General features: G+C 45.1%; 2 protein-coding genes across 2 annotated transcripts; both read left to right on the plus strand.

Moving 5' to 3' along the window:
• Window positions 1-1,819: 1,819 nt before the first annotated feature.
• On the plus strand, window positions 1,820-6,443 carry mlc1 (modulator of VRAC current 1). Its single transcript, XM_084017337.1, has 12 exons — window positions 1,820-1,989; window positions 2,256-2,562; window positions 2,957-3,046; window positions 3,252-3,305; window positions 3,439-3,540; window positions 3,675-3,776; window positions 3,895-3,966; window positions 4,049-4,165; window positions 4,294-4,350; window positions 5,524-5,646; window positions 5,808-5,969; window positions 6,228-6,443. Exons 2-12 carry the CDS (start codon window positions 2,305-2,307, stop codon window positions 6,303-6,305), a joined length of 1,215 nt encoding a protein of 404 aa, XP_083873463.1. The 5' UTR covers window positions 1,820-1,989; window positions 2,256-2,304; the 3' UTR covers window positions 6,306-6,443.
• Window positions 6,444-8,740: 2,297 nt separating this feature from the next.
• Window positions 8,741-17,076, plus strand: panx2 (pannexin 2). The gene is made up of 6 exons (XM_084017198.1): window positions 8,741-8,833; window positions 10,715-11,301; window positions 12,521-13,635; window positions 13,888-14,023; window positions 14,282-14,467; window positions 14,838-17,076. The coding sequence occupies exons 2-6, from the start codon at window positions 11,073-11,075 to the stop codon at window positions 15,197-15,199; spliced, it is 2,028 nt and encodes a 675-aa protein (XP_083873324.1). The 5' UTR covers window positions 8,741-8,833; window positions 10,715-11,072; the 3' UTR covers window positions 15,200-17,076.
• Window positions 17,077-17,093: the final 17 nt, after the last annotated feature.

The raw sequence follows: 17,093 nt of genomic DNA on the forward strand, positions 1-17,093 counted from the left end.
GGTAGCTTAGCTATCGTACCAGTGTCTTTAGGCATGCTAGCTAGACATGTTGCATCAGGAAAATATATATGGCCTACAATTGAATAGGTGCTAAGTAAAGAAAACTACTTAGCACCCCTGGTAAATACAGTTATATTTATTTACACTCCGCTCTTCACACTTACTAACAATCTAATTTCATTATTTATATTTATTTGTGTTTATATGTATGTATTGATGTATTCTGTATTTTTTTTTATGGCTTGTTAGAACAACTTTTACTACATTTCATTTTCTCCATACTCATATGATGAATAGTAATTTTCAGTGTCTGGGAGAGATTGAAGCAGTGTGCAGATGTGCCACAAAGTACAGCGAGAGAGACAGAAAGACAGACAGGTGTGAAGCAGATCAGAGAGGGAAAAGGGACACCTGTAAAGAGACGTAGGAAGAGAGAACCAAAGCTGTGAAGAGAGAACAGACGTGGCCTTGTTCTCCAGCCTACTGGTCCACTCTCTTACAAAAGCAAAGTGTCACTCTCTACTGCTGTTGTCTAGACGCTGCACTTCTCATGCAAACAGGCATTGTGTATCGATTTGAAATAACAGAGATTCATTGTGCAGTTAGATGATATTAATTTCACCATTATTAGTCATTTTTGCCCCAGGCTTCGTGCCAGCCTGCTACAGTGAAATCCAAGTGCCAAACATGATACTGATATTTATTTTCTTTATACGACATAAATGTCAGGGACAGCAGGATACACAGGGTTGCAGGGCTTGTTTGGATGCTATCAAAATGATAAACTCTGACAATCAAATTACTGGGAATAAACAATCCTGTCCAGACAGGCTTTTTACGGTTATTTTTTTTATATTCACAGACGTTAAATCGTGTCTCATCTAGTACGCTTTCCTCAGATCTCCTTTTAATGTTTCCACAGAACTGTTGCAATATACTTTTCTCTCTTTGAGTGTGTTTGGTATTTGCAGTGTGTGTGTGTTGGGCGGACACATTAGAATGGCGAGGGACGGGGTGACAGCGTTTGTTAAGGAGTTGCTATGGTTACCGGCGCCCAGGAACAATGTTGAGCTGAGAATGCTGCGCTGTGTTAAAGACTGAATGGAATCCTGAGGTGCACATACATGTGCATGCTTATGCACGGATACACACAGTGAACACACACTCACAACAACATGTAATCATCCAACAGGATTTTACCCTTGAATTAGTTGTTAGGAGCGTCTTAGTTAAAGTGGAAATTATCCATCATGAGATTAGCTGTGTCTAACAGGAGACTGTGTTGATTAAGCTGTGGAAATGTCTCTGTTGCCTCTTTTCTAAAGCGCTGCTGGGCATCTTAATTTACTGGGCTGTGAACTGCAAGTGGAGTGCAAAGTAGCAACAGGGGAAGTCCACAGGGGGACACATTCAATATAATCCAAAAAGATGAAAACAAGTGTTTTAACACTGTACATGACGGTGTGTGAGAATTTCTCTCTGTGGCTGCTTCTTTTTTTTCTCGTTATGAACTGGAATCTGTAATCACATGTCTTTTTGTGTTGCCATGCGCTCATTTCTGAGCGTCTATTGTTCGGTTTCATGAGTGGGTTGATGTGCATGTGCATGTGCAAATGGGAGTGTAAAAAGGGGTGTTTGCCCTACTAACTCTGCCCCCAGCGCGAGCCCCTTCATCCTCCCCTTGTTGTCATGCACAGGCGCTCTCCCTTTGGCACAAAGTAGGCTGGCAGCACAAGAGCCATGTGTTTTAGCTCCACGCTTTGAAGGGCTCAAAAAGAAAGAAGAAAAAAAAAACTTTTCAAAACTGTTTCTGAGAAACGTCGTGTAAAGGGAGAGAGAGAGAGAGAGAGAGGGCAAGTGTGAAGGACCGAGATGGGGAGCAGAAGGAGCTGCAGGAAAAAACAAGCTGTCTCCCATGTGGGATTCTGATCTCAGTTGTTGAAGGATACTTTGTGTTGGACAATATTTCTGCAAGAGATTCAACAGCAGGTGAGTGTGGAGCAGAAATGTGTGGAAAAGAAGCTGAATAAGTGTCCTCTTCGCTCGGGTGGTCAAAAAGGAGGGGGGTTGTTTTGGAGAAACTGCATGTGATTAGTAGCTTAATGGTTTGTTTTAGTTTAGCTTAATGCACTAATTGATTTTGATTGATTACTTTGAAATCTCATGTTAAAGTAAAGCTAATTAACTAAGGAATTCATGCTGAAAACAGGTCAAATAACTCACGCAGTTTTCACAATTCTTCCCCCCTTTCCCAGACTCTCATTCTCCGATCCCGTCTCTGGTTAGCCACCAGCTGATTCAATCATGCAGTGCGACGAGCTTTCGGCCCGAGAGGAGTTCACCTACAGCCACATGTCCACTTTGGAGAGGGCCGGGGGGTCGCTGGGACGACGGAGCGACAGAGGAGCGGAGCGAAGGCCAGACAGGGGGGAGCGGTACAGGCCCGAGCGTGACAGCTACACAGTGGACGTGAGGGCCAGTGACCTGCAGCTGGCCCAGCCGGAGCCTCTAAAGCACCCCTGCTTCAGCTACAGGGCCTGGCTCTACAGTGTCCTCATAGGGGTGAGAGGAGAGATGGTCAGGGAGGGGGTAGAAAAGGAGGCACATCACAGGGTCCATCTATTTAATCCATAACACGCAAATTTTAAAGGTTGGGTCATATTTTTTTTCTGATGACAGAGGATCCCAATCTAGAAATTTTGAGTGGGCTGGCGACAAGAAGTCTTGTTTTGTGCCTCCACAGTTTAGTGAGAATGTGCAAATAAATCGATTGCATTAGAAAAGTTACTCTGAGCAAATACATAAAACCTAAACTTCATAAAAGTATGTCTGTATGTATTGTGTTATATCTTGGCTCTTCCTGAGTGAATATTAGTATTCTTGTGCAGTCTTACCTGTAGAGCGCATTTATAAATGTCTGTTGTATATGCATGCATGCCGCTGTCTGTGTCCTCAGGGTAGTCTGCTTATCACGTCTGGTTTCTCTTTGTACCTGGGCAATGTGTTCCCTGTTGCCATGGACTACCTTCGCTGTGCTGCAGGCTCTGTAAGTGACCGTCGTGCAAGCGCAATCGCAGTCCCATATAGATCCATCCATCCATCCATTATCTGTAACTAATTATGCTGTTCAGGGTTTGCGGCTGGTCTGGAGCCAATCCCAGCTGACATTGAGCGAATGCAGGGTTCACCCTGGACAAGTCACCGGTCTATCTATACAATATCTGCAGCTGATTTGTTGCTGTTCTTCACAGGGCCTCCCTGCAGCCATCGCCAGTTTTGCCATTGCCAAGAACAGACATGTAGCAGTGAGTAAACAATGAACACACCAAAGGCAAAGAGATAATTATGTTTTAATGGATTTTTAATTGCATTTCCTCGAGGCAATTGAGACGTGGAACTAATGAAGGCCTCATGTTTTCTTGTCTTTTTCTTGTCAAGGTGTCAGATTTCCAGGTGGTCTACGTATCAACATTTGCAGTGACGACCACCTGCCTGGTTTGGTTTGGATGTAAACTGGTCCTGAACCCTTCTGCTGTCAATGTAAATGCATCATAGCAATATAATGGAAACTGACAATCACGAGAATATCAAGTTATTCTTTTACAAAGCATTTTCTCTCACTTCCACCCTATTTCCATTCGCCATTGTTTCTCTGCTCTCCTGTCTGTTCTCAGATCAACTTCAACCTCATCCTGATGATTGTGCTGGAGGTCTTGATGGCCGGTACTGTCATCCTGTCAGCCCGCTCTGCAGAGGACTGCTGCTGCCACAGGAAGGTGGGTCTATGAGTGATTGATTCATTCTATTCCCCCGGTTGATGTGCCTCCCCTCTGACTCCCCCTTTAGCCTTCAATCTTCCACCCTAACTCCTCTCAACCTTCATCCAACTTCTAGCCGGTGATATATGACAGATCTGTGGCTCTAACGCCTGCAGTGTTCCCCACTCGACTCCTTAAAGCGTATTCTGTGAGTTCGTATTTCAGTTTTGTTGCATATGATATTTCTGTCTGGTCAATGCATACCAATCACTGATGCATGTCTCTAATAGGTGATCGAAGTAATAGTAGGAATTTCTGCTGTGTTCGGAGGAATTATTGCACTCAACATGGACGCTTTGCTACCTGGCCCCTACTTGTCTGTCACATTTTTCTGGATCCTTGTTGCTGTGAGTTTTTCTTACTAAAATGTACTTTCCCTCATGACCTAGATTGCAGCTCAGAATGATAACTAAGACGCCGCCGCCTGTCACTGGCTTCATCACGTACCTTTGTGTCTCTTCTTAAACCTTTGCAGTGTTTTCCGAGTGCTATTGCCAGTCATGTCGTGTCAGAATACCCCAACAAATGTCTGGTAAGTGCCAGACTGTACTTAAATGCTTAATATCCTTTAAACGGTGGTTGTTATCTGCGAAAATAATATGTTTGGAGGTGTCAGTCTTTGTTCAAACACTGATCCACTTAGTGACTGTGACATGCATGGTCATGCATAAGAATGCTCTATATTGTTGCTGGATCTCAGTGTAGCATTTGACACAGTATCACAATCAACAGGGAAGGAAACTCTGGATCACTCTTGGTAACTTGGTGTTTTTATCTCAAAGTCTGTATTTGGAGTGCCTCAAGGTTCTATCATGGGTCATCTACTGTTTGCCTTCCATATTCTTTCACATCCCTTACAAGGTATCTCCTATTATTGCTATTGCTATTATATAGTGCTTTTCAATTCTATATGTAATTTAAGTCTCAAACTGTAACAAATTTCCAGTTTTATGGCCTATTATATGTTTTATATATATGTTCTATGTCCTCAATGCGGACAGAACAGAAGTTCTTCATTCTGCCCAGCTCTTGTCCCTAGGGTCTGAGTCTCTTTTATTTTCTGTTACTGTAAATCGTCCCTATGATATTAAGTTGTCGCTATACACCAGGCACGGACTCTTGACGATACCGTAACCTCTTCTCCCTGGATAATTTACAAGTGGTCCAAAGTCTTGCTACCAAGCTTATGATAGGTTTTCCAAAAGGGTCTCATGTAATCTTGTTTTTCGTTCATTGGCTTCCCATCAAATGTCCTAGAGATCTACAGTCCTGCAGTCCCGTGTCAGCAGTTCTATCAGGTCCTCTGATTAGATTTTATTGGTTGTTCCTCGCTTCAGGCTTGACACTAAAGGAGAATGTGCTTTCGAGGTTGTTGCTCCCCTTGGACTAAGCTCTGTGGACATGTTTTAAAAAGCAATTTGCCATTGTTTAATTTTTTTAAATATATATTAATTTACTCAGGTTTTATTTGCTATGTATTATTCAGTCTGTATTGATGTCTTATTTATACTACTTGAAGCGCCTTGTGACGTTCTGCTCTTGAAAGGTGCTAAATAAATCTTCCGTATCTTAACTGGGTGTCTGCTTAGACGGGATTATCTTTATCATGAATGAACAAATGTTGCAGTTACACAGACTGGCTCTATTTTCTTATTTCTTATTTTCTCCTGTGTCTGTTTTTTTCTATTACCCTGGCGTTTCTCAGGTGGAGGTGCTGATTGCCATCAGCAGCGTGACATCTCCCCTGCTCTTTTCAGCCTCCGGCTTTCTCTCTTGCAGTGTGATCAGCTTTATTGAAATTTTCCTGCATGATGTGCCGACAGCCAAGGTGAGTTCAGTGGAGTGAGAATTCACCGGTGGTATGCAGTATACAGGCCTTCTAGTAGGCATTACGTATCCAGCCTTGAGCTCCTTTTGCATGAGAGATACAGATTTGAGAGAAATCGTATTCAAAAGCATTTAATGTTTGTGTGTTTGTGCGCGATCCAGCAATCCTACGACATCCTGCTGCTGATCCTGATGGTGCTGCTGCTGGTGCAGGCAATTCTAACTTCAGCCACTGTGGTGCACTGTGCCACTTACAAGAGTAAGCTCCGCATGGGGGCTCCAGAGTGCGACGACACCATGTACACCCCCACCCATTACTGTGAGGTAAGGCCAGTTAAAGCCGGGGTTTGTGGGCACAAATGGAGAAGTCTGACCGTCTGTCCACCTCCAAAAAAGAGACATTTGTGCTATAGCTCATGTAAATGGCATATGATGACATAAAACTACATGAGCTAGAAACATATTTAAAAAAACACATTGTGCTGCTCATCCTTCACACATCATTTACCTCACTGTTACCTTTCCCCTTCCACATCTTATCTCTTTCTGCTCCTCCCTCTTCCTGTTTCGCTCCCCCGGCAGCACGCAGCCAATGGGACGCTGCAGGATTTTGACAAAGACAGAGCCTGGAAAGCAGTCGTGGTCCAAATGGCCCAATGAACAGTCCTGCAGTACGCAGAGAAGTTCGACGGGGAGTGGAAACTCTGTAAGCTGTAAGCATGAGAGTACAATCCTGAGACAGAAAACACTGGAAGAAAGAGAGGGAAAGAGAGAGAGACAAAGAGAGAGAGAGAGAGAGAGAGAATGAGAATGAGAAGTAAAGGAAATACAGAACAAAGTATAGAGAACAAAATCAGAGAGACAGTGACAGTTTGTTTTTGATGAAGATATTTGCATAGATAATGCTTTGAGCACTTTGCTCTGATGTCTGTTTTCTGTGATATTTTGTTTTTGTATATTTTTTTGCCTGCTTACTGTAGTGAGCATTATTTGACCTGGCATTTCAACCATTTTGTGTAGTTTAATATAAATATGTTTAGATTGACACCAGGTACAATGAACAATCAAGTGAGTTAATGTTTAGCACTATAATATGTCTCAATAATATTTAACTTTTCGTTTTGTACAGTCAAAACATACAACTGCGTGTATTCAGGATTTAACGGATGAGGCTATTTTGTCGGCATTGAGGAAGATGAGAAGGATGTCGGTATAAAAATCAGAGGTCGGTGCTTATTCCAGCAGTCACTTGACTGTAAGCTATGTTTTTGTTCAGTAGGTGACCTCTTCTTGTGTACAGCGATAGTTGGAACAGCTTACTAAAAGATACACTGATGCAAAGCATTTGAACTGAAATGCCGTTTTATTAAGGAAAATAAAATGTTTGTCATCGAGTAAACGTGTGTTTATGATTTCTGTTTGCTCTTCTGTTTTTTAATGTTGGACACTGTCAGACATGATACTAATTACCTGGATCAATAACAGTCCAGGAAATCTTATTACATTAATATCCTTTGGATCATTCATCATTTCATATTTGCAGATATGTTCAATCAATGCTTTCTGGTTTGGAAATGAGAAATGTGTTGTAATAATTGTTGTGTTGATTTCCTTCCTCTGTTAATTTACTGCCAACCCTCCTCTCTGTGTTAGACTCCACCTGCTATATGCTCATTAACAAGGAGGCATTCCCCTCCCTTACATAGAAGATTATGCCTCCAGAGGCCTAGATGACACATTGAGTAAACATTTCAGCCAATTAAATATTATGCATATAGGATGAGTCAGATTATTTCATTAGGCATGCCAGTCTAATGCAATCTTCTGCTATAAATTCTATTTCTGACGCCTGTAATGTTCCGCTTTTGTTGACACTGTCATCGAGGCGTTTATTCAATTATTATTGAGGTCCTAGTGTTGAACTGCACTGCATTATATGGAGAGGTGTTTCTAATATTCTGCCTCCCTATTGGGGTGGACAAAAAAATAGAAACACTCTTCTCAATATATCCAACACCACCTTATGAGATCAAAACATATCATTAAATGCACACATTTCTGAAAATGTCACCATTATAAACCTAGTAAAGTTAGTTTATGTATTGAATTGCAAGAGATTGCAGCTCGTGAAGAAGGCACCGAGTGTATTTCTGAAGACATGAGGACTTATGATGAAAGGACACGCTGGGTTTTCTTCTTCTTTGAAATAAATATCCTCAAGATCTCTGCAACGATGCTGAGAGAGGAAGAGAGAGAGAGTGAGAGAGTGAGAGAGAGACTATATTTGGAAGCAGACGTAGCGAGGTGCGGCTTCAGCAACCGGCGGAAACCGGCTCGAGGAAAACTGACTTGTGGCTCGGTCCGGCTGACGAACCGTCGGGAGCGCGCCGCCATCGCGCGCTCACATCGCTACACGAATCCCAACAGAGCAGCAGACTGCTGGAGACCAACAACAAAACTTACCCAGCTGGGAAAGTGACCCTGATCTGCAGTGTTAAATAACAAGGCAACACTATTATAAATAGTACATATATTTAATAAAGCAATTGTATGATGCTTACCTAAACCACACTGGAACCACACTTCACACCCATTAGTGGAAGGCTCTACTTTATTTCAAACTCGAGGTTCCCCTCCACTGCATCCGGATACAGATGCTCGCCACACCCAGTGAGTTTGAATGACAAACATCTTTGCCATTCCTGGTTTGCGAGTGTCTCTGCATGGATGATGGGCATGCTGGATGAACCTATCAGTAATAAAAGCCAGTGCCTGGTTGGGTTGTCGACTTAACGAGAGTTTAGGATCTGAAGACTAGTTGGGATTCGATGACATCATTGTAACACTCCACCAATGTCCTTATAGGAATTCAGGATGAGTGTATGGATGATGATTTTTTTTAATATATATCATCTTACGCACCATCACCATCACCACCTCACAGCTTCATGTGAACGTGAATCTCGATCGCATTTCAGATGAACTCGAGAATCTTAATGTGTTATCTCATCCCTTGTTCCAGAGGAAGATGCAGGGAGGGAGGAGGGAGGAGGAGGGAGGGGGAGCAGGGGGTGGGTGGGTTGTGGGGGGGAAAGGCGGAACAAACCGGTGTGCTCGGATACATGCTGTAGCTGCTCGCCCGCACTGCAGATTAACTCTTACCGTGCCGGGAGATGCAGCGAGACATGGTGAGTGGATTTTGGGTTTGTTATTATTTCCCCCCAATGCATGCACATGCTCGTGTTCGCACCGCGGAGCGACCGTGGCGTGTCTGCTGCTAGGGTGCTTTCCAGTGCGGACAGGTGATGCAGGTATCTGAGGAGCCTCCGACTGTAGGATCTCCTCTTCTCTCACACACAGATGATAGAGAGCACACACACACACACACACACACACACACACACACACACACACACACACACACACACACACACACACACACACACACACTTGATGTTTGAGCTCGTCTCCGGGTATTCGGGGAGCTGTCCGCCGCTCAGGTGCTGAAACGACATCCGCAATCCGCTGCAATGCAATGAGGACCTCCCGGTTGCGATTTTTTTTTTCCCGCGTCCCGGACTCGCAGACCTGTTGGGAGACAACACAAGACTAACAAGGACGCAGTGATCCCCCTGATGAAATGCCCCTGCAGTGTTCCCAATGGGGCTCACTGATGAGTCAAAAGTGAGCAAACAGTGAGGTCACTTTATGTGCTGTTCTTGTATCTGTCACTCCATCTTTTGCCAAATGTACCATTTGGCTGTCCACAGTTATCTGGTCATATCAGTTCTCTGAGTGTCTGAGAACAAGTGTCGGATCCTTGCGCACTGAAAAAAGTTCTTCCCTCTCCAGCCATCATCTAATTAATAAGGAATGAATGGGGGGTTCTGTGCCTTTGGAGCAGGCTGTACTGGCGGTAGCCAAGCGGGACGCCCCATGTAGCCAAAGAATGTAGGATTCCCTCTCTAAACACTGGTGGCAGTCCAATTGAAGGGCATTATCTGTTGGACTGGAGCAGTGCCAGTGGCTTACAGACAGCAGTGCAGCCTCTCTAAAATGTGATGCTGCCCCTTTAAATTTAAGATATGCAAAGTTTATTTCCTCTCTTCTCTGAGATAGTGTTTTGAGGACGTGGTTATCTTGAATATCTCTGGATAGAGAATGGCAAAAAAATTGGACTGTGTGTAATGTATGTAAGCGAAGTCATGTTGTCTTTTTCAGGTATAAAAACAACATTCTTTGATGATATTTCAAAGAAATCCTCTCCTTATGATCATATTCACTGTGCGGGTGAGAGCCCCCTGTACTCATGGCACCATGTTTCACTCAGAGGTATTAAGAACACTTCCCAGCCTTGGATTAGAGGGCTTGGCTTTTAAGGATTTCATAGATGAGCTGTGTTTTTCATAATGAGAGGGAAGTAAAGCGGAAAGCAGTGGGAGTAATGGGAAGAGAAAGTAACGGGAAGAAGGAGGGTGAGAGGGTGAGGATCATAGGGAGGGGGTGATGTTTTCACGCTCACGTATACCCTTCAAGTTAAATGAGCATGCGCCTGTGCAGGCTCTGCATGCTCATGCATGTATGCATACATGCACACCAGTGTGAACATGCCAGAGATGCTGAGTACCAGGAAGGGGATGAATCTTGGACTAAAAAAAAAAATAGGAATGGTTGTTAATTTCTCATGACAAAGCAGAACATTTGTCAAAATGATCGAATTTATTAGTCAATTCCAGGTTAGTGTTTCCCCACCCCCCCATCCTTAAGTGTCCTTGCACGATCAAAGGCAAATACCGCCCTCCGATGTGACCTCACACACTCCGCTGATCACACAGCGAGGATTCGTCGTCCTCGGCCACATGACTGCACTGTGCAGGATGACGGACGGGACCCCAGAGCTCTCCTGAGAAAAGGTGTGAGACAATACAAATTCACACTGTGGCTCGTTTGAAAGATGGTCACACTAATGAATCTATTTGTGCAATATGTTCCCAGAAATGACATCTCGTACCTCATTGTATTTTTACTCCACGTTCTGTACCGCCCTAACTGGTTATCTATTCTTCCAGGAGAGGACTGGTCAGAGCTCCTTCTGACCGAAGCTTGTGTAACAACTCTTCAGCCAGAAAACTGCTGTCCCCGGGGATCACAAGGACGCCTCCTAAGGTCGTTCCTCAACCTGCCACACAGAGATTGTGGTCTGAGGCAAGACGCTGTAGAAAATGGGGCAAAACATAGGGAAGGAGGCCTGTGCGTGAGTCAAAGCGCTGAAGAACATCCCAGAATGACCTGCTGCTGCTTCTCCACGTGTGGTGACCGGGGCTGAAGTTGGCCACACGTTGAGGAGTATTTAACGTCAGCAAGGGAGCGCCTGGCCTCCCCTCCAGTCCAGAGGGAGGTTGTAGTGTTGGTCCGTCCTGTTTCCGGATGCAGAACATCCTCGATCAAAACTTAGACATGGCCACGGCTCTGCTCGCCGGTGAGAAGCTGAAGGAGCTCATCCTGCCGGGCTCCTCTCAGGACGAGAGGGGCGGGTTACTGGCCGGCCTCATGGTGCAGCTCAAACTGGAGCTGCCCTTTGATCGCGTCGTCACCATAGGGACGGTCATCATCCCCATCCTGCTGGTCACCCTCGTCTTCACGAGGAACTTTGCAGGTGAGACTTCCTTCTGCCATAATATCTACAGCAGCTTTCTTCAGTGATAAGAAGAGATGGAAGGAGGAGATTAGGCAGTGAAGCAAAAGGGGCTTTGTCAAGTGCACCGGAAGACAGAGAGAGTGAGAATGGCAGAGAGCGACTGGAGACAGGAGGGGGGAGAGGAAGGTTAGACGGCTGGGTGTGATGGGAGAGATGTTAGTTCAGTGCTGAGTCAGGTTCTCTGCATAGCAGCATTAACCATCTGGGACGCAGCGTTTAACTGTAGCAGCACAAAGATGTGGGTGTTTAGACAAGTTCTTCAGTATTCCCTCAACGGCGTGTTTGATAATGATATTTAGGGCATTTCCAAACAATCTGGATGACTCAGCAGACTCCTGCCCTCTGTAACAAAGTCATGCCATCGCACACATTAGCAATATTACCAGGAACATAAAATAATACAAGCTGCCTTTTAAAAAGGAGTTTTCAAATTTCAAATAAAATGATGACGTTGTATTTAGACAGCAAGGGAATCATTTGTAATCTCGCCGCACTTTGAAAGATTAAAGTAGACTTGCTGCAGCCCCGGACCAGATATGACTGAAAGAAAAGGGAACAACTTTGACAGGAAGGAGTGCTCTCACTTCCCCTATCTGAGCCAGGCATCATCATCATTTCAAAATGGCGTTATCAGAGACACTCACAGCGCTTTGGACTGAACAGATGAATTATTTGAAATGATACAGATACAGATCACATACGTATTTTTAAGGGAATGTTGTTGCATTTAACACCAAATCCCCAATTTAATCATATTATCTCAAGCACTATTTGGAAGTGACATGAAGGTGAGCATAAAAGTTTGTTTTAAAACTCTGTTGGACTATGCAGAGTTACTGAATACATTTTGACTGATGACTGAAATTGATTACTCAATTTTTACAGCACAATGGATGATTGCGACAGGTATTTCAGGTATGTCAAATAAGTGGTTTAGATACAATTGTCAAACTGGGGAGTTTGTTGAAACCCGTCTGTTTGTCTTTTCATACTGCCAATAAAGTTCACCAGCAAAATGTTGCAGCTGATGGGATTTATGAGTGAAATTCTGAAATTAGGACCCAGGATGTCATAATAGCCTTGTCCTGTCAGCCAATACACTCAATTCATATAATATATTATATCCAACATGTGAAATGATGTGTGGGTTGATTGTCTGTTTCTGTACTTTCCTCAGAGGAGTCCATATACTGTTACACACCACACAACTTCACCAGAGACCAGGCCCTATATGCACGAGGCTACTGCTGGACAGAGCTGCGGGATGCCGGGTCCGGTGTGGAGTCTCACCTTTGGCCTTCGCTGTTCGAACACAAGTTCCTGCCCTACGCCCTGCTGGCCTTCGCTGGGATCATGTACATCCCGGCGTTGGGTTGGGAGTTCCTCGCCTCCACGCGGCTCACCTCGGAGCTCAATTTCCTGCTTCAAGAGATAGATAACTGCTATCATCGAGCCGCTGAGGGCCGAGCCCCGAAGATCGAGAAGCAGATCCAGTCCAAAGGGCCGGGCATAACGGAGCGAGAGAGGCGGGAGATCATAGAGAACGCCGAAAAGGAGAAAAGCCCCGAGCAGAACCTGTTTGAGAAATATTTGGAGAGACGAGGCCAGAGTAACTTCCTGGCGAAGCTTTACCTCGCACGCCACCTGGCTATCATCTGTCTCAGTTCCATCCCCATTTCCTACCTGAGCGCCTACTACGCCCGCCAAAGGCAGAACGAGTTCACCTGCGCGCTGGGCGAGCCCCCGGACATCAGCAGCTACCAGGAGCTGAAGCTCAGGGTGAACTGTAAGCTGCCCGCCGTGCAGCTGCAGCGCATCATGGCGGCAGTGGACATCGCTCTGCTCTGCACCATGAACCTCATCATCCTCGTCAACCTGCTGCACTTGTTTGTGGTGCGCAAGTCCAACTTTGTGTTTGACAAACTGCACAAAGTCGGCATCAAAACGCGGCGGCGCTGGCAGAAGTCCCAGTTCTGTGACATCAACATCCTGGCCATGTTCTGCAACGAGAACAGGGACCACATCAAGTCACTCAACCGGCTGGACTTCATCACCAACGAGAGCGACCTCATGTACGACAACGTGGTCAGGCAGCTGTTGGCCGCGCTCGCACAGTCCAACCACGACGCTACGCCCACCGTGAGGGACTCTGGGATACAGACCATCGATCCCAACATGGACCCGTCGGATCTCGGAGTGGGGGAGATGGCCGGGGAGCCGCTGGTCATCAAGCGACCCCGCAAGAAGATGAAATGGATCCCGAGCTCGAATCCTCTTCCTCAGCCGTTCAAGGTGAGGCCTGATCAACATTCTTTCAGCATCAATGACAGCAGCGGGAAACCAATCAAAACCTCGTCCTCTAGAAACAGAATGATACTTACAAGCTGTAGCAGTTCGTATAAACATGGACTGTATGACTGTTCAGGATGCTCCCTGAGCCACGATGAGGGCCTCTTTTTCTGAAGAGGCACAGGAAGTGGCCCTCAACAGAGGTTTAAGCTGTGATATAATGACCTATCTTCCTGTTTTCTGTCATTTGTAAAGGAACCTCTTACCCTGACGCGTCTGGAAAATAACACCAAGCCTGAAAAACCCAAACCAGTCAGACGAAAGGCCGTGGCAGACAGCTTCACTGCACCACTTCTGGACACCAAGAGCACACAATATCCTGCAATAAAAGGTATGCAGTACTATGAAACGATGCTCGTCAATTGTCTTCAATCAACAATGGCTTAAATGTCTTATGTGATAAGGGATTTCTCTGCAGTTCCCCTCAGCGCTAACAACCTTTTTAGCATCTTTCAGCCAATTGTTTTGGTTTTACAGCCCACAACACAGCTTTGGTCAGTGTAGTTTCCAGAAGCACACCTATTTGGATAACTTTTTCTTTCCGTTATACTCTCCTTTTAAGTCGGACCCTTTTGATTTTCAATGGTAGATTTGAGTGCGATGGAGAAAAAGCACAGTCGCAACTTCTCTCTGGACGTCCACCCGTACATGCTGACCATTCGTAAGCCCAAGGTGGAGGCCACGACCGCCGAGCCTCTACCCTCACAGCACAACATGGATGCGGTGTACCTCGAAGGCACACACACTATTGTTCACGTGTCTGGTGCCGTTACAGGTACGTCTGATCTCTCCCTTTGTCCTTGCTTTTTCTGGCTCAGGGTCAAATTCTTCAAATTTCTTTGGTAAAAAACGAAAAAGATTGGAGGAATTAGTATGCAGCGCCCCATCTCATAGCTGTACCACATACGCCTGCAACCTCAGCCTGATCCAGACGATGGGTAGGATTACTTACAACTTCTTGTCATATCTGCTAAACTTGCTTGATGATTATTGCTAAAGCCACCTTCAATGGCTACTCAGTCTTAGCATGCATAATGTGCTGACCTTTGAGAGAGTATAGTGTAGAGAATGTGTTTTTTACTTTTATGTTTTCACTTTAAAACTTCTGACTTTCTCCTCTCTTTTTTTCGTTCTTGCCTCTTCAGAAACAAAGGTTTGCTCTCCAGAATCGACCACCGCTGCCTTTTCCACGGTGACCCTGCCCACCACTACTTATATAAACGGCGTGAGCCCCAACCCTCCCTCCAGCGAGGATCCCCTCAGTCCCAAGTCCTCTCCTCTACCTCCTGCTCCTCCTCCTCCTGATCCTTCTCCTGTTCCTCCTCCAAGGGAGCCTCTCACCAAGACAGAGAACCCCGAGTGTGAGCCACCACCCCTGACCAGAGCCCCCACACACCAGCTGCTGAGTATACATCACACGCTCTTTGAGGAAGAAGAGGACGAAGAACGCCGCAGGGACAGGCTGGCAGAGAGACCCGGGGAGCTCATCGCCGCCGGGGAATGTTGAGGGAGGAGAAGAAGAGGGACGCTGAACGAGATCCCTCTCCCCGCCACTAATACACTCTGCGCACGTGACCACCATGTCAATCAAAGCTATCAACAGCCACCTCGACTCTTTAACTCGCACAACTCCTGTGATGGGTGGATTGGACGGCGAGGAAAGTGACGTGGAACTCCAGTAGTCATACATGCAAATATGACTCAACTTTTAGACAGGGGGGAACTTACTCAGAGAGGATAAGACAAACGTTTGGGTGTTTGATAATGTTGAGTATCGCTGTAGGAAGTGATGTTGCAATCATGTCTCAGGATGACTGTGTACAGCTGAACGCCCTCCAATGAAACCAGCAGTGATATAATTCAACAGGGTGCTACGGTGCAGGGTCAAACAGCTGCGTTAAAAAAAAGGGTCCCTGAAAGGATGAGCTGCAACGAGAGATGGGTGAGCTTTCTAAAAAATAAAATAAAAAAAAAGATACACACCTTTAGAGATGCATATCTGCAAATGCATTATAGCTTCAAACAAAAATGTATTTTAAACACATATAATAACGCTTAGTCCCTTTATCCCAATAGCCAAGTAGAAAAGGTAGCTCACGCAATACAGTTGAGATCTGCACAATTTATATGCAAAAGATCACGATATATTTGTGGCAATAATTGTATGCGCTTACAGCACCATATTTCACAGATCGCTACACGCGGCACACTGTATATGACTCAGTGTTTGTAGGGCGTTACGAACAACTATAAGACATGTTTCACGGCTTCGCCATCGCCATTTCACCGTCGATTAGGAATCAGATGTTGACTCAACTATACTTGCACGTCATTAATAATTTACGTAAATTGGAGTAACGTTTAAAAAGAACTGCAAAAGAGCAGACGACGATGAAAGCGCGGCATTGCGAAGAAGATGGACAGATTTGTCTAAGAGGTACCAGATATCTGTGACAGTAATGCCGTAATGTGGGTGTTTTCTTCTTGAACACTTTAAACAGTAGATCCAATATGATGAATGGAGCTGGACTCAGAGTATGTGACTTTTGTGTTCTGCTGGCTTTCTTGTGGGAGTGCTGTGATGTGGAAGCGATGAGTCTACATGATGACTAAGCTTTTGATTGCCATCCGCTGTCTCTCCGACACAATCTCAATTTAATTCGGTAGTTCTGCCCTGTCTCACAGTGTGCCGACATCTGGCGTGAGGGAATTAATAGAGTGTATAATTTGTAGTAGAAACCACACGTATAAGGTATGTTAGCACTTTTCACAGGGAACGAGCGAGAGGACAAGGGGATGGGTGCCTTCCACAACCTATCCATGCACATTTCTTGCAGCTGCATATGTATTACAGGAACATCATTGAAGGACTGCCTGCACTGAACTACACATTAATATGACATCTACTGTAGAGGACATTAGCACTGTTGTCAGTGGGGTTACCGACAATTTCGGTAGACCTATATATTCATATACAATACTCTTTTTTTTAGGGCATTCAGAAAGAATGCACTTGTGATGGGAGACAGCACTTTCCTCTTCTTCAGCTTCCAACTATCTTTTGGTGGAAATAACACAAACTTCACCTCATTGTCATTGCACAGGTTGGCTCAGAATCCCCTTGTTAGACTGCTCAAGCACACTAAATGAATCCAAAAGCACTTTAAGACCTGTAGCACGAGTGTGTGTGTGCGTGCGTGTGTGTGTGTGTGTGTGTGTGTGTGTGTGTGTGTGTGTGTGTGTGTGTGTGTGTGTGTGTGTGTGTGTGTGTGAGAGAGACCATGATACATGCTGAAACACTACAGCTTATAACTGATTTCCTGTGTAGATTTTAGCGTTGAGACGGTCGAGGAAGTGAAATCTGTGACAGTCTGGTGGAAACGTGGAGAAAATGATCCAGA

The sequence above is a fragment of the Eutrigla gurnardus genome (genome assembly GCF_963514095.1).
Source record: "Eutrigla gurnardus genome assembly, chromosome: 9".
NCBI lineage: Eukaryota > Metazoa > Chordata > Actinopteri > Perciformes > Triglidae > Eutrigla > Eutrigla gurnardus.